General features: G+C 46.0%; 2 protein-coding genes across 3 annotated transcripts in view; one reads left to right on the forward strand and one right to left on the reverse strand.

Annotated features, from left to right (window-relative positions):
• The first annotated feature begins 174 nt into the window (after nucleotides 1-174).
• Nucleotides 175-13,845, forward strand: LOC119453780 (cytochrome c oxidase assembly protein COX11, mitochondrial). The gene is made up of 5 exons (XM_037715835.2): nucleotides 175-572; nucleotides 2,077-2,232; nucleotides 2,938-3,063; nucleotides 7,907-7,948; nucleotides 9,332-13,845. The coding sequence occupies exons 1-5, from the start codon at nucleotides 357-359 to the stop codon at nucleotides 9,470-9,472; spliced, it is 681 nt and encodes a 226-aa protein (XP_037571763.1). The 5' UTR covers nucleotides 175-356; the 3' UTR covers nucleotides 9,473-13,845.
• Nucleotides 13,846-17,374: 3,529 nt separating this feature from the next.
• LOC119453783 (coiled-coil domain-containing protein 137) overlaps nucleotides 17,375-17,837 on the reverse strand; it is a 39,827-nt gene continuing 39,364 nt past the window's right edge. For both annotated transcript variants that reach the window (XM_037715838.2, XM_049668504.1), the window contains exon 6: nucleotides 17,375-17,742. In XM_037715838.2, coding sequence (XP_037571766.1) covers nucleotides 17,551-17,742 — 192 coding nt within the window. In that variant the 3' untranslated portion in view covers nucleotides 17,375-17,550. The remainder of the gene's footprint in view (nucleotides 17,743-17,837) is intronic.

Here is a 17,837-nt window from a genome sequence, read left to right on the forward strand (position 1 = left end):
GATCGGATTGCCTTTAAAACGTTCGTGCTCTGGATAGCACAAGTATCTCGCCTTCGAAACTTAAAGCAGCAAAACTATGGCCTTTGAGATTTGTTTTTCCTTCAAACAAGCTCGCGCTAGCCTCTAACGGTGCCAATACATCACTTGCATCCAAGCCAAGCGCAAGTTTGTGGTTTCTGCCATGGAGGATGCTCGAGCGGAGCGAGTTCGCTCTTTCAAGGGTAAACCGGTAAATTACGCCGGCACGGTCGCGTGTTTGTGTTGTAATGGTAATAAGGTAACGATCGGAAACCTTGCGGTTTAGTGCAATCCGTTTAGCGGAAAGCGCCCACTCGTAAGCCGCTCGATGCCCGACCATGAGTTGGTGCGTGTGCGTGTCTCGGTCGGCAGTTCAGTTCGGGAAGCTCAAGCGCACGCTGACCTGGCCATGCGTGCGCCGCATGTGCGCCAGCGGCGGCGCGAGCTCGCGAGAGAAGAAGAACCGGACGGTGCTCATGTACGTGACTTCGATGACTGTGCTCGTCGGTGGGCTCAGCTACGCGGCCGTACCGCTGTACAGGATGTACTGTCAGGTGAGCGCACTTCACAGGGGGCCGCGCTCGAGTTTCAGGTGCCCGCAGCAAATCGACCCCTCTGTTTCGAATGTGTGGCGCAAGAACGCACGCGCACGTAGCTATTGCTAGAGAAAAGCGTGCTTGATCACACCCAAAAATTCAAGTGGTCCACTAGATACAGAGGTCAGCACACTTGTCTAGAACGCGCGAACCACGTCCTGAGGACTGCGCTGGCGATATCCGAAGATGACAGGCGGCACAAAATCGGCTGTACGTGAGGTTGCCTGACTGCATTTACAGTTTCCATTGATTTCTCTTGACGTGGTGGTTGGGTTAAGCTTTGGTAGATGCTCAGTGTGTTCTAGACAAGTGTGTTGACTATCGATCTGCATTCAGATAGTGAAGCAGAGACAGAAAATAAGAAACGTGGCTTTCTGACTCGGTCATGGCAACTATTTTTCATTTGTACGACGCCTGCGTCGCCACCGTGGCATTGTTGGAGACAGTGCGTGAACAAAACGAACATTACATATTTTGAGAAGCTACATAACTAAGCACATGATTTGTGGGTGAAGAAATATCCGATTTCAGAGGCAATGCAAAATCAATGTGCCCACACATTGAATTGAGCATCGCACGTTATATCAAGGAAGAAAAAAACGCCCCATTATCTACCATATCCATCAAGAAGCTCACTTCGGTCCCTAATTGTTTTTATAAACAGACAGTAAAGCTGAAGCTTCAAGCAATTTGGTAACACATTGAGTGGTGGATTGGCATGAGAAGGTACTTGATTTTACCAATCCTTGTTTCTTAATTGCAATACATACCAATGCAGGAATTTTAGTTTCTGCTTCTAATCTCTAGCGTTTCCCATCCCTAGCATGGCCTTTACCTCCAAGATACTGACCAAGCAATAACAGTTATTGCAGACAGATTGGGTTACCTAGTGTTGAACCTTTTTTTATTTGACACTTCTAAGATGTGCCAGTTAACGTACATGTGCTCAAGTGTTGATTCCATGTATATAGTGTAATCCATCTTCCGTCTACCTCTCACGTGGCGCTCACCACAGCAGAAGCGCGTTTTGTATTGTCAGGACACAACACACATGCACTGCAAGAGTGGCTTACCCTGCAAGCAAATAGAGTTACTGTATATATGCTCCCATAGGGAGCATATACAGTAACTACAAGCAAACATAGATGAGCACCATCTGGTGCCTGTTGCACAAACTCCCAGTGCAATGGGATGGAAAGTTCGCATGACTGCATTTTGTAACAGCAGTGCAAAACAACGTGCCAAATACTCCCCCCCCCCTCCCCCCCTCAGCCCAACGAGCAATCAAGGTATGGCAGTTCTCATTGCGAGAATAACATTGAAACCTGGCTAATGCAGTTTTAGCTTCTTTGCGTGCAATGTGAGCTGCTCCGGCTATCACCCTTGTGTTCTGATCCCTGCGTTTAAACAGTGTATGCAAGTGCACCCTCAGTGGTTTGTTTCTCCAATGTCTCTAATGCAGTCAACGGGCCGGGGCGGCCAAGCGTTTGCGGTCGAAGCCGGTGAGAAAATAGAGAAGATGAACCGCGTGAGCCATCGCCAGATCAGGGTCACCTTTGCTGCCGACACTGGCTCCGGACTGCGCTGGAACTTCAAGCCACGGCAGCTGGACATTGTGGTGCGTACCTCGAGCAGTCCTTCTGCATGCTTACTGACACGACTGCTGTAACGTCACTTTGGACGGGTTTACATGTAAAGATTAGAGTAGCGAATTTACGCCTCATGGGTAATTTGGGCTGCATTCGCCAGCCAATCACCTTTGCTGATAAACGGTACAGCAGGAAAACTATGTGGGCAACAGAAGAGCGGACGCCACAGTCGGCAACTCGCAGCTAAAGGTTTATTGCGTAAGCGCTCAATAACAAAATTCCAGCAGGACCCATCTCACGATGAATGCTGACGTTTATGTGATTAGCATCGAAGCAATGTACTGACACACCGTATTGCTACTGCCGAAATGTGTCGTGTATTTGGTGTGCATACTGCCGGGATATACTCTGTCGTGCTTCTCTTTGGACATGGTGTGTTATCGAGTGGCGTCACCGCAAAGTCCGCGTGTGGCACGTGTGTGAATAATTATTTAGAAAAGACTGTTTGAATATAACATGATGCGGGTTTGATTTGGCCCAGCACCAGAGAAATTTTGAAGGCTTTCTTTTGTCATTGAAGAGCGGCACACACCGAGTGACCCAAGTTAGTCTGACGATTGGTTTCGACCCGGTTTTATCAGCACAGCAGCCCGGTACTCCATTCAATAACGTACTACTAGTAAAGAGAATATTATTGGTGACCATAGAGATAACCAAGACACTCCCGTGTGCAGGTTGCCCCAGGTGAGACTGTGCTGGCCTTCTACACCGCTCGCAATCCAGGCGACAAGCCTGTGGATGGCATTGCCACGTACAACATCCTGCCCTTTGAGGCCGGAAAGTACTTCAACAAGATCCAGGTGAGGGATTATCCTATTGTGGTGCTGGGGTCTGTTGCATAAAGAGGCTGACCACTGAAGTTTGTGGACTGCCCTTTTTGATTTGCAATGAAAATTTGCATGGTGCTTGAAAGATTTTGTTGAAATTGCAGGGAATTAAGAGGGGGGGGAAGCTTTAGTGTCATGGGAATGGATGACTTGTTTGTCTTGGTAACCACTGCACCAATTTTGATGCAATCTGTTGCATTTCTTGGAAAAAGCTAAACGCTAGTAATGGTATAAAGTAGCTTATTTAGGCTTACAGTTTTTTAGAAAAAAAAGCATAAAAATTTCAACAAAAGAAAACTCAAGTAACAATTTTACAACGCTGTAACTCAGCAATAAAGGAGGATATCACAATTCTATAAAGTGCACCTAATTATACTTGTAAAGTGGACAAAATTGATGTATTCTACACCACTCTGAAATATTCTACTATTTTGTGAGTTGAAATTTTGGAAAACCCTCACAGGGCGTTGTAACAATTTAATGTACTAAGCTGGATGCAGTTTACAGAACTGCAACATCTGTCATTGGTGCAGAGTTATACATCTGTAAACTTCTGATTATATTGTAACTTACCTATTTTTGGCAAACTTCAGAAATTCAAAATCCTAAATTAAAATTCTGCTTGCTAGAGTTGCTAGAATTTAACGCTTTCTCTCAAATGCAACAAATTTCATTCAAATCGGTTCTAGCGTAGGACTTGCCAAATGGACGCAAGATGTCCTGAGTGACTTTGACGGCACGGTTGACGCACTCGGTGTTTCTTGCCAGTGCTTCTTAGTCAATGACGAAGTGTGTGGCTCTGGAGAGTTCAGAGAAAGAGAGACTTGTACTTGTTCGAGCTAGCGCACATTAATGCTGTCGTTCATCATAAGATCATCGGGAGGGTCGGCAGATGTACGAGATGGTTTTTTAAAGGCCAACTGCAACGAAATTTTGAGCTGCAAAACCAAAAAATCCTGATTTCAGATAGCGTAGACAAAGAGCAACCTCCATGCAAAGCTTTAAGTACATTTGAAATACAAGTGGGTGCAACACAAGAGGCTTGCAAAAGTAAATGTTTCCGACACCAAAACTGAAAAAAAGAAAAATGAGGCTGCAATTAGCGCTCGCCGGAAGTGACACGTGACAAAGGATTCGTACCTCCTCGACATGACCTCGGAAATTGGTCGCCGCCCGCGGTGCACTGAAAAATGTTGGAGGTGATCTGCTTGGACTTGCATCACATGCACTGACCACAGGGTGCACGCGTCATCTGCCGGGGTGCTACTTAAAGGCTGCTAATAAGCAAATTAGACAGTTACCAGCCCTGAGGCTTTGCCAATATTGCTTCAGTAGTACAATAGACTTCTGTTAATTTGACATTGGTTAATTTAATTTGTTTCATTCGATCTGGGCCGAAGAACCCTGCCAGCGCCTATGCATTTCTATGAGCCCAAACTCCTTATCTTGATCCTCAAATTGGCCTTCGCCAGATAATTCGAGCTTGACCAGTTAGCACGCATGTGCCTGACCATTAGGTGACCCCATTAGTGACCCCTTTAGTGGCAGCATCTGTCTCGACATAGCTTAGGGGACACTGAATGTGTTGCACATATGTCATCTCCCATCGAAAACACCTATAATTCGCCACTAGGCTATTTCAGAAATACTTTGCCACAAAAAATACTTCAATTCGTTCAGCAAAAGGAGAGTTATTGGCAATCAAACAGCGCCTCCGCTTTGCTCCCGTTCCTTCTTCAATGCCTTGCACTGCGAAGGCTACGGCGGAGTAGGGCATGGCCACAACACTCCGCCTTCTAAATTTCACCGTGGCGCGCAGTTCCAATTTAATTATAGATGTTAACGTAGACACTACAACTTCCCATTTCGGTGTCTACGACGTGTTAAACGTAACCGAAATGCGGTTGTCCTCTGCAAGCCACAGTGCGCTTAGCCAGTGGACTCATGGCAGCGCTCCGCAGCGGCCGCACTATCTACGCTACGTAGCCGACCACAGCTACCAATAGCAGCCGGGTATGGGAATGCGCTTTATTACGAAATAAAGCTCCAGAAAAGAATGAAGGACATGGCTTCTGTTGAAAAGAAAGCAATTGAGAGAAAGCTGACTTTGCGCTCTGCTTGTGAGCTCCACATGCCATATATGCCAGCACTACTTGGCTGAGATGTTCACAGCAACGTATGCTACCCACGGACTCTGTTATTTCACCAAGCCCGAGGTGTGGTTCAGGGCCCCTTTAAAGTGTATGCCACACCTAGTCACTAATAGTGAATAACAGTGGTCGATCAAGCATGACACGAGATGAAAGCATTACCTGTAAAAAGGTAACCCTCGATGTGCATTAACAGCTGTGTTTATGAGTAGTAGGTTATATGATGTGCTATAGACGAAGCAGACCCAGTCTGGAATAGTACTTTAATTAAATAGTCTTGTTATGACATTATACATTGAACACCAGGACGGGCCATCAAGTGTAGCATGATTGTTATGATGCGCTAAAGCACTCCTTGGCTGCCTCATTTAGAATGAAGTTTCCCATCAATTTCACAACATATGTTAAACATGTGACAAAGCAAAGTTGGAAGGCTCGGATTGAAGACATTGTATGCGTCAATGTGTTCTTTGTTTTGCAATACAGCAGGACTCATTGGTAGTCTCTTAGTTGTTGCATTTCCCAGACTGCTACATCACATTTTGTCTTCTTCACATCTGTGCCTTCTTGGTTCTTTTGCTCTCCTCGCCTACACGGTCCTGTGAATATCATATCAGCAGGGTCGTACTGCATATGTACACTCAATGTCCGACATTTACTCCCTAGGGACATTGAAAACTTCCAAGAAACGAATGCATCCAGAAAACACACCATTTTATAGGTACAGTTGAATCTCAATAATTCGAACTCGAAGGGGACCATAAATTTGTTCGAATTAAAAGAAGTTCGAATTAAAGAAAGGACGTATTTTTGAAGTATTCAAGCACCATAGCACAATGCACAAATGGTGCGAGTCGTGAAATATCGCGGCGCGCAACCGCCCACGCCGGCCAACGCTCGGTTCCCGATAACGGCAGCAAACGAAACTTCAGGGAGCGGATGGCGCTGGATGGCGACGGGCGCGCACGCGCCGAGACCGTCGAAGGTGGGGGAGGAGGGCGGCAGGGAAGTGGATTTGGCCTCGGCAACTCCGCCGCTTCGGTGGCAGTGGCTTTGGTGGCTCCCCTCAGCCTCTCTCTCAGCTCCCTCCCCTTCGACTGTCTCCGTGCGCGCCCGCCGCCGGTACAGCCGGCCAGCGCAGGTTAGCCCGCTCCCTGAAGTTTCGTTTTCTGTCGTTATTGGGAAGCGAGCGTTTGCTGGCGTGGGTGCCGGCGCCGCCGGTCCAGCCGGCCCGGCGCCAGCTTAACCAGCTCCCTGAAGTTTCGTTGTCTGTCGTTATCGAAGTGAGCATTTGCCGGCGTGGGCAGTTTCATTGGCCGGACTGGGCCTCCGGTGCTGCGTTAAGGTGTCTCTCCTAAGCTTTTGCTCTATGGCGGTGTCGGAGCAATGCCGGTCGTAGGCACCGCCGCGTTATTTAGCACGCTGCTGAGAGCATAGTCGGTCCGCGGTATGTTCGAATTAACCGTCGCAAATGCTTTTGCGTTCGAATTACCGAGCGTTTTCGCTTATTGAAATACACAGAGCTTTGACGGGACCACAGTGTCAGTTCGAATAAACCAGCAGTTCGAATTAAGCATGTTCGAATTAACGAGATTCGACTGTATTTTTCGATGGAGAAGGTTAAAACTTGTGTCACCTCCGGCTGGTAGCTGCAGAAAGCAGCCGTTCAGGCAAGGTGACCATGTGTTCCAGATTAACGCGGAACATGCGGCAACCCCTACTGAACGGCTACTTTCTGCAGCTGCCAGCAGGCAGCGACACAACTTCGTTATATCGAAATTTCATTATATTGAAATTCAATCTTTATGCAAATAGGTAAAGTCACCAATGGATTTTTCTTACACAGAAGGGGCCGCAAAATTTTTTCCGGGCAATCGGAAAAAGCAAATTTTAATGAGGAAGGGAATTATTTTATTGTAATTGAGAGTTGGCGACGAAAGACACGGTTTCATGTGTCTCGACGATATCCTCACATCGGCGGTACGAAGTGAAGCCAGCCACGCTTTCGTGACCCCTCTGCCCCCACAGGTCATCAGGCATCATCCGCTGTGGGGCGACGCTATCATAGTAAATGCCGGCAGTGGGATCGAATGCTTCTGCCTCTCGCTTCAATGCATCTCCAAAACTAGAGACTAGCAACACGGGAAGACAGTGCTCCATGCCAAGGCACCTCAGCTCGCCCAGTCTTTGCACACGTGCCAGATTACCTCTAAGACAGGGTATGCTGCTAAAGCTGTGTATGTGCCCGGCCATGGCTACGCTAGAAAAGGAAATGTGCCAGCCGGCCCTCCACTCTCACTCGCACCTAAAGCATACAGGGCGCGAGGTGCAATAGGATCTTATCACACTTTATACGGAGCATGACGCTGCTACACTTCCACAGTCGCTCTCGGTCCCGCAGCGTGCGATTTGAGAGGCGCATTTGCAAGTAGCTACATGTAATACATACAATCATTTGACCGTCTGCGTCCAAGCAGGTTTCCACTTATTGTCTCGGTGCTCCTTCGCAGCAGCAGTGAAATTTCGTTATTATTGAAATCGGTATAACCACACTGTGCTCAAAATGTGTGGTGTTCTATGGACAAGAAGTTATAAAAACAATTTTGTCTTATTGAAGTGCGTTATATTGAGGCTTAACTGTACTTCTTGTTTGTGTTTGTTTGCAGTGTTTCTGTTTTGAAGAGCAGCGCCTGAACCCAAATGAACAGGTGAGCACCACCTTGCGCGTCATGCTGTCACTTAGTAATGTTTGAAAGGCGTTCAGCGTGGCACAGCAAGTGTGTGGACGCAGAGGCAGTACAGGACACGCATGCAGCACTAACCTCCCGCAACAAGTTATTTCCGGGAAGGAACGACACATACGCCCCATACTTTTCTGTTCTCCGACTCCAGTGGCTGTAGCGTTGGGCTGCTGAGCCCAAGGTCGCAGGGTCAATCTAGACCGTGGTGGCCACATGAGGACAAAATGCAAAGACACCCACGTAAAGTCAACGTCGGATTCTTCGTACTCCTAAGGTGCCCCGAAAACGTCAGAAAAATCAGGCAGTCTGAAATTATGAATGCATGCTTTTTACTTCCTGCCCCCAAGGGCTCAAATCGCCACAGGCATGTCTGAAATAGCTCTATAGGCCTGCCAGTACATTTATTAGGCGTATCGGTGCTCTTACTATGGTAGGAGACAAGAGGTGCATGTAATGAAGGGAAACATACCGTACAATGTCCCATGACAATTGCCCCTTCCCACTCTTGGTATGCTTCACCGCGTAACACTGCCTTATTGAGGCGAAGCTGGCTTTGGGGAACTGGTGTTATGCAACACGCTTTGCTTTCCGGGCTTCGAAGCCATTGGCGAGGATTACAAAGGCAGAGTCGGCACCATTGCTAACAGCAGCGAATTGTTTCATTGAAGAACACTGCACCGAACATTAAGAAGGTCGGTAGCGAACGTCAAAGTAGCTAAGCCTAGTGTTGATACGGTGGTGGCTACGGCTACCAGCAGATCTACGTGCCAGAGCATCGGTTTGAGGCGGCGAGATAATCAAAATGGCGGCGGTGGTGGCTTTGATGCCGTTTCGGACCTGCGGTCATGGCAAAATGTCCGGAAAATCTGACGGTGGAGGCTTTTTGTGTCCGAAATTTCAGACATTCTTATACATTGACTCTATGGGGTACGTGGCGGTGCCCCGAAGGCGTCCGAATTATCAGGCATGTCCAGAAAATCGGTCAACTGTACTTAAATTTAGGTGCACGCTAAAAATAAACCCCTGGTGGTCAAAAATCATCCACAGTACCCCACTGTGGCGTGCCTCATCACATTGTAATCTTGGCACATATAACGCCCAGAATGTAATTTTGTTTTTTGTCTTCTGTGATGTAAAGGGCGGGATGTGTAAGTATCCTTCTTGCCCTCAAATCATTATTGGAAGTTAGCACTGCATGTGTGTCCTGTTCTTCCTCTGCATCCTTCCTCTACGCTACACTGTAACACCTTCACCTTGTTTTGAAATTTCAACTGGCATATTTTTTTCCCTCCGCGTCGTCCCTTTTCACTGCAGCCTGGTTTATCAAGTGTTATATGTGCTGACCTGCAGGTGGACATGCCGGTGTTCTTCTACATTGACCCGGAGTTTGCGGCCGACCCGCTGCTAGAGACCTGTAACGACATCACGCTGTCGTACACCTTTTTTGAGGCCAAGCCGGGCATACAGCTGCCACTGCCCACCATTCGGTGACGGCACCGACGTGACCCGGCATCTAGTCTCCTTTCCCCTGCAACGTGTTGCAGGAAGCGTTCACGCTGGTTAGAGTGCAAAATGAATTGTGTGTTGTGACGAGCGTTTGGCAGCATTTGAATGATGGCCATGTGACACACCCGCTCAGGGATTGTTTGGCATTTGGCTGCTGGCCTTAGAGGTCGCGGGTTTGTTTCTGGGCTGCTGCGGCTGCATTCCAATGCGGGCGGAATGCAAAAAACATTCACATATTTAGCGCTGGGTGCATGTTAGAGAACCTGACGTGGCTAAATTCATGTAACAGTCCCTGCTTTGCTTTGGAATGTTACATGCAAAAAATAAGCAGTCACTGTCTCTGACAGAATTTTATATTGGCTGAGCTCATTAGAGCATTGAGAGCCAGGAAATCAGCCTGTGTTACCAAAAGTTTGCTGCAACAGGCACCTTTGATTTCTGGCATTCAAACAAGAGTACAACTGAACCTCAGTAGAGTTGATTTTAACAAAGCAAAGCATCCTTTGGTTCTTAGCAGGCACTTTGTGTGGTGGTAGGTAGGTAGTCAGGTTCCTGTCTCGCCTCGGTCCTTTGGGCCTCCTCAATAAGACTCAATAAAATATATTATGTGTCCAATGGTGTGATTTAAAACAGGGTCCTTCAGCTGAACAGCCCGATGCTGTACACTTCAGGCCGCAGACATATGCATGGAATGGTAGAATAACCTTACCGCTTTCATTTACTCCCTGCCACAGGAGCTCAGTGGTTACGGTGTTGCACTGCTCAGATTGACATCACGAGTTTGATCCTGGCCACAGCGGTTCACATAACGATTTTTGTGGAATACCAAAAAATGCCCGATGATTTACTCCCTAGTGCGAAATTTGAGCGCAACTGTATACAGTAGAACCCTGTTGATACACTTTTCTAGGGACCGCGAAAAAAAAATGTAACAGCCGGGAAAACTGTGAGGACGGCCAGACATCGCCACAGCTATGTCAGAAACAGTTGTGAATGGCTGCCCGTACAGTTATTAGATGTCTCAACGCTCGTGCCGTGACCGAGCGACCGAGCACCGTCCTTGGTGCGTGTGCATGTGTATAATTAAGGGAACATGTACAAAGTTTGGCGACAGTGGCCCCTTTTAACTCTTCGTATGCTTGACCACGATATTTTACTTATGCTTCACGCAAAACACGGCTCCATTGCGGTGAAGCTGACTTGAGAGAACAAGCCATTATGCTACTTATAAAAGACCCTTGCCGGTTCCAAAATAAATGCACCGCTACACGGTGGATCTGCCCCAGTGTGCATGGTTCCCGGTAGGCTTGAATAGATGCACACTTTGTTTCGGGTGCTTCGCCAACTGCTCTATGCACATGTGCAGCGCCTGGCTTGTGCAACCTTAGCCGGTTATTGCAAGCTGTGGTCGCTTACTGCGAACTTTGGTCAGTTACTGCAACTTTGGTCACTTACTGCAAACTGTGGTCACTTACTGCAAATTTTGGAAGCTTAATGCAAACTTTAATTGCTTACTGCAAACTTTGGTCGCTTACTGGAAACTTAGGTTGATTATTGCAAACTTTGGTCGATTGCTGCAACGCACTGGTCCCTTGTTGCAACGTACAAGCTGGCTGCACCGCTACATATAAGTGACCGCTACGTTCAAACGCAACATAAGATGCAGAAACATTACAGATTGGCGACATAGGTTCTGCTTCCGTAATACATGGAAGTCAATGGGAGTTGGGTCGGGACTGCAAAAACACGACTTAGCAGCCAGGAAAACGCAGCACTGAGGAACGTATCAACGGGGTTCCACTTTACATGTTTTCAATTAGGGATATATTGAGGCAAAGAATTTTAGAGCGATATCACCGCACTGACTGGTAGTGGGCCAGTGCTGTCAGCACCTTCGCAGAGGGAGGGGCAGTAAGGGAACACTGGCACGATGAGCGGCATCGGAGCCATCCGTGGAAGAAGACGACGACGAATGTGCAAGCAGTCGCACGAGCGCATTCGCGTTGATGCGAGACGCAGCACGAAGGTCAATTCGCTCTCTGCGGCTGCGCTTCCTCACTCCAGCATCTTCACAGTGAGTTTCCGCGGTCATCGAGTGAGATGCGCTCATGTTTGCTTGTGCGCGTGACACCATGCTTGTTCATTTAGTCAGTATGCCTATCCGAAAAAACTACTATCCTTACTGCGTCCACTAATTTGTCGCTATCGATGCTTCGCGATTTGGGTGAAACTACATCTTTAACATATATATATATATATATAGACCATCTCAATCGACGTCACCTTCTGAATGATAATGCCGTCTTACTGAATGGGTGAAGCCCAGAGATAGTGCAAACTGGTCCTGGAGATAGTGCACACTGAGGAGGCCCAGGGCAACCGAGGCAGACGAGTACAGATGTTAGCTCCAACACAAACAAAATGGTGCCAATGTATGTACTGAGTGCAGAGACAGGTGCAGAATAAGCGTCAAGCTGGGCAGGAACGTCTTTGATGTGCAGCAAAGTGTGGCGTAGAATATTAGCGCAACCTGGCTTGTGTACGGGAAGTGGAGCCGTGTTTAGTTTCAGTAAGGAGCACCATGGCGTTAGGCAAACGTTTGGCCCAGAAATGTGAAGGTGGGTGGCGTTGATGTGCAGTGATGACACAGATGACTTGGTGAAAACGCGTCCAACTTCGTCCTGCGCTCTAGAGTTCCAGACTGTTGGTAAAAAAGAACTGCATTTCTTGCAAACACCAAAGAAAGCATTGCTTGAATTCCCAAAGCGCATGGGATCTACAAGCTTTTTTTATGTAAAGGCAGATACAGTCAATTCTCATTAATTAGACATCAGTTAATTCAACTTTTTTCTCATTCGAACGCATAATTCGGTAGTCCTGGCCACAAACTATACATTACTATAGATGCTATGCAAAGAAAACTCAGTTTAGTTCAAATGCAAAAGCATGCCACTTCAGTTAATCGATCCCTACCGGCCCTCCTCATGCGTGCAGTGGTTACTACAAGCTTGAAAACACAAGAAATTCAGCTGACAGCGCTACTGCTTCCCCAGGTGTGAAGTTCCTTATTTTTTGCTTTCAGTGGCTGGCAGTCCTTCCATTCATAAAGCCATCCGTTCACGGTTGTGACACATCGCAACCCAAATTCAGTAGTCTACTCCATCCATTCTAGCATGGCGTCACCTGGCAATTACGTAGTGCTGTCTATGGCCGTCAAGAAATCCTTCAGTGTCTCTTAATTTTAAAAAAGGTTTGGTATCGTTGATTTTGCCGCTCTTTGCTAGTTCGACCTAAATCTTGTCCTGCAAGGGTCGAATCAACTGGAGTCGGACTGTACTGAGACAAGAAAAAAAGAACTTGAACCTAGAGGCACAATAGTTGAAAACATTCGTTTGCAGCTGCCAGGATTAAGAATGAGATGAATTACACAGGTCAATTTCAGCAGTCAATGAGGCAATTTGCCATGCCGGAAATGAGCAGGCAGACCTCCAGTCGAGATAAGTTCAACTTGAAAGCCCTGTTCAAATGAACATTGCATCTTGTTTCCAGTTTCATCAAGATTAGCATGGAGAATGTAGCTCCCTTCACAAAGATAATTACAAGTTCTCACTCAAAGGAATTGTTTATAGACGACTAGTTTGAATGCTCTTGGGGGCCTCTGGAACTCTAAACCACAGCTTGTCTTCAGCTGTGGTTCAGCTGCAATGCGCGGAGGACATCACCAACTGTTCCATTTTCTTGCTTTACTCAGCTATGGTCAATGTGAACTCTGCAAGAGTTTATAGGTTCTGTTTCCAGTGGTGGTAACTGAATTCTAATTGGGACGAAATGCAAACACTCTTGTACAGTGCCTTGGGTGCACATAAAAAAAAGACGGCTTCTCAAGATCATTGTAGAGTCCGTTACTGTGGCATCTCTCATAGAACCTGTGATATCACTCAGTCAGACTGTCCACAACTATGATACATTTTTAAACGAAATCATAATGTTCTGTGGCACTCATTCGCACAAATGTCTCTCAAGTGAGGCAGGGATTTGATGTTTCGATGGGTGCCATGTAAACTCAAATATTGCGTTGTAACACTTGAGGTTCACAAAGTAAAAATCACCTGTTAGTAATGCTGCGACAAGGGCGGGTTAAAGAAACATCATGGCTTAAGGCCTAACAAGGACCACCAGTCCATATGTTGTGATAGCTTTTGACCACCGACTGTGTGAGGGGCAACCAGCAAGCAACTACGTGTCAGCTTCTTGTATGACAATGTTGTGAAACAAAACCGCACCTGATGCCTTTTTTTTTTTTTCCCTCTAGTTGGAAAGTGCATATTGCGAATAAAATGTGTGATGCAAATCAACAAGCATGGCTTGTCACTTATCTCACACAGTGTGCCTGGAAAGAGGTGGTCTCTACTTGTTTCAAAATGTGACAAAACAGTTACTTTTTTTTTCACTGTGGGATACTGGGTGTAGTGGTTGGGGGGGGGGGGAAATGGATGCGGTGAGTTAATAATCAAGGTCTACCATCTCCGACTTTCAAATGAGCACACATTTCATAAAGCTTGTAGTCACGCACATTAAGAAATCAAATTGAGGGCTGTCCATTCAGTCAAGACCGAGAAGTGCTGTAGTTCTTTAGTCATGGGCTGGTACGGAGTAAATTGCACACTAAGCAGTGTCGCCATCAGTACGAGTGGCGAAGCTGTTCACTGCCGTATCAAGAAGGGAACACTGTTCTCAATCGAGTCGGTGCTCCTTTATACCTTACTCAGAGCTGACAAGGCGAGCTGTCAAGGAAAAACATTTTAGCATTCAGTTTTAAATTAAAACTGAAATCGCTTTTCTTACGGCTGTATTAAAAGCTTTAATACACCACTTCCGGGTACCTGTCATGTAGTCGAAATGTTCTAATTCATTCTTTATCCTCGTTAGTCCCACAGTACCCATTTGGGTACCCTGTTTTAGTCATTTTCCAAATTTACTCAGAATTTATTATGTAAAATAATTGTCCTCAAGGTAATGTTCGATGCATGCAAATACGAATGGCAGTGGTTCAAACGCATTCTTTTGGTCAACGTTAGCAAAATTTGACATCAATTTGGTATACACCATTGTATCGTCACAGACGACGAAAAGCATCGGTTAAGTGTGTTTTGAATACTGCAAGTTGTCACAAAAATCTAGAATGAAGCTTCAACATGCGAGCCTATGACGACATTTTACACGTTCACCTATGTGGTTCGGCCGATAAAAACGTTCCTACGTCAAGGAATCTGAGGGGACAGCAACTTTCTGCACGTACAAGAAGGTCCTGCCTTTAGCATCTAACTGTGATAGGAAACAAAAAGTGGGTTTTTCATGCTCTTAACACGCTATTTCGTAACAAGAAGTGACTTGAAGCGTAGATATGTCGTGGAGGGTCGTCGAGTCTGGCGAGGTTAAAGCACGCACGTGCGGCGCACGATATCTGGAAGATAAGAGCTATTGCGGAAGTTCGATCTAATGACTTGCTTGTAATCAATTATATTTTTCGCAGTTTCATAAGTGATTAATTTTTACTCGGTAAGGCTCGCTGTAATTCAGTTACATTTTAGTAATTGAATTACAGCGAGTTACATTACTGAAGAGGAGATATAACAGGCAATACATCGCGGAGCACATAAATTGAACTATACTAGAACGCCCGCGGTTGTGCCACCAGCAGCCTTGTGGTTGCGCATTTTCGGAAAGGCAAACCATGCAGGGCACTCTATATTCGTTTCTTCAAAAAAACACTCTTCCACCACATGTTGGACGATCAACTGAACCGGCGCTACTATGACTTGATAGCGGTGACTACATCACCTTTTCATTAGCCCTACCGAGAGCACCTACTCCAAAGGAGTCCGAATTCTAACAACTATAGAGAGCGGCGCTTCATAAAAGGTCCAGATACAAGCATCGCGGCTGTGCAACCAGGGTCTCGTGCCCAAGGCGTCTTGTATACCTTAAATACCGTCCTTCCCTCTAGCGTGCACATGGAGAGAGTTTTAGGTATTAGTGTTGATGCTTTAAAAAAATGGAGGGAGAATGACAGACGAAAATTTTGAAGTGACAATAAATGACAGTGACAATAAACAAGGTGAGCCGCAGAGGACGCAGTCAAATAGCCAGAGCTTAGTATATTTACTATATTCGTGCAATGTTAATACAAACTAGGGCGAACGTAGTGTGGCAATAATATATTACCTTTCAATAATGCGTCAAATACAGTGATGGGGGTGTAATTGGCGACTGCAATCAGTTACATTTTTGAAGGAAGTAATTGTAATTCTAACCGGCAACCTTTATTTTTTGCGACGTGTAAAAATCTGGCACAGTGTCGTTCTACTAGTGCAGTTTTACAGAGTACAGCAATTCCGAAAGATAAACTTAAGAAAGGAAAGGTAAGGAGATTACCCAGAGCAGATATCGGGTTCACCTGAGCGGTTACAAAACAAAAAAATGCCGGCAGATCCCACGCCTTGTCGGAATTGATGTTATGCGAAGTAGTGGGCGGGGAGCCTACCAAGTTAACGAAACGACCATGAGAGTACCAAGATATAGGCGGCTGTTTCATGTCCTACATGACACGCATGTCATTACATTCGGCCTATCATTTATGTCCTAACCCATTTCAGTGATTTTTGAGTGTTAATCTTTTATCGCTATGTCATTGTCATTTTTGCTGAGTCATGCTCATGACTATCAATTCTACCATCATCCTTTAGTGTTTCCTTCACTTAGTACTTATGTCCAAACCCATTTCAGAGGTTTTTGAGTGTTAATCCTTTTTCGCTGGGTCACTGTCATTTTTGTTGAGTCATGCTCATAACTCAGCAAAAATAACTCTACCATCATCCTTCACTCAGGGCCCACGTACAAACCCATTCGAGTGTTTTTTTTTTTTAGTGTTAATTGTTTTTTGCTGACTCATGCTCATGACTGACTTCAACCATCATCCTGAAGTGTTTCCTTGACTTAGTGCGCACATCCAAACCCATTCCAGTGGTTCTTGAGTGTTCATCTGTTTTCGCTAAGTCATTTTCATTGTTTACTGAGTCAAGGTCATTAGTGAGTGATTATGGTATTCTACTATCATTATCGTTATTATCATAACCCTACTTGCACCCATTACCATCATTAATTCTCGAATCGTAGCCACTTTGGGGTTTTTTGACCCATGAGAGCCCAAAGACGTAGGCGGCTGTGTCATGACCTATCATTTATGTTCTTCATACACTCTTGTCATACTATGCCAATTTTGGTACCTACAACGTTCACAAAACGACCATGAGAGCACCAAGACGTAGGCGGCTGTTTCATGACCTACATGACACATATGTCATGGCCTATCATTTATGTTAGTCATACACTCTTGCCATACTATGCCAATTTTTGTACCTACCTAGTTAACGAAACAACCATGAGAGCACCAAGATGTGGGCAGCTAGACAGATACCCTCAAAGTGGCAAATGTTTGCCAGAAAATGCTTCGCATTTAATAGCTACAAATATAAGAAATACATATATAAGAGAGAAAGAGACGTAATTTCGGCACAAGTACAGAAGAACAAACATCCGACTATCCGAATATTCGGATACTATTAACCGAATAACCAACCGAATAACCGATCACTCCGGTTATCCGGATTTCAAATTCGAATAACCGGTGAATCGAATAACTGGATAACCGGTTTTTCTGCAAAACCGGTTTGATGTTGCTGCACTAGAGGAAACCCAGTATGGGTTCTTCTGAAGGAAGGATTCAGTCAAACAAAAATTCATTACGGTCTGGGGATTGAATCTGGCACCACTGCTTTCCAGGGGCAGAGTCGGTCTGCCACATGAGCTAACCAGGAGACTAGAAAATAGCACGGCAAGAGCGATTTATTGAACAACTGGAAGCACGGAACATTGAGTGTTCTGCAAGATGGCGCAATTTCCACGAAAGGCAGGTTTTTTATCCAGGTGCAAAATAAATCACTGAGCACGCAAGGCTGGAATGCATCTGTACAGTCTATTTGAACCCCGGTTCTTTGTGTCAGTCATGTTGCAGAGGCCCTTCTGAGTACCGCCTCGGCCTTCATCTTGCGGTAGAGGAAGATGGCCCTCTCGCGTTCCACCTCCAGTCGTTTCCGGTCTCCCACGGAAAGCTCCTTGCGCTTGACCGTCAGGTCTGGCTTGTCGCCAGTGTCACCAGTCAACATTTTGGTGAGCAGCAGTTCTTTCTTGCCAGGCTGTATGACAGACCCGACAAGAGAAGCATACAGAAAAGCTTAATGACATGAAAGGTTTAGAGGTTGGCCTGAGCCACATTTCTCTAGGCAGCTAC

This window comes from Dermacentor silvarum, chromosome 5 (assembly GCF_013339745.2).
Source record: "Dermacentor silvarum isolate Dsil-2018 chromosome 5, BIME_Dsil_1.4, whole genome shotgun sequence".
In the NCBI taxonomy this organism is placed as follows: domain Eukaryota; kingdom Metazoa; phylum Arthropoda; class Arachnida; order Ixodida; family Ixodidae; genus Dermacentor; species Dermacentor silvarum.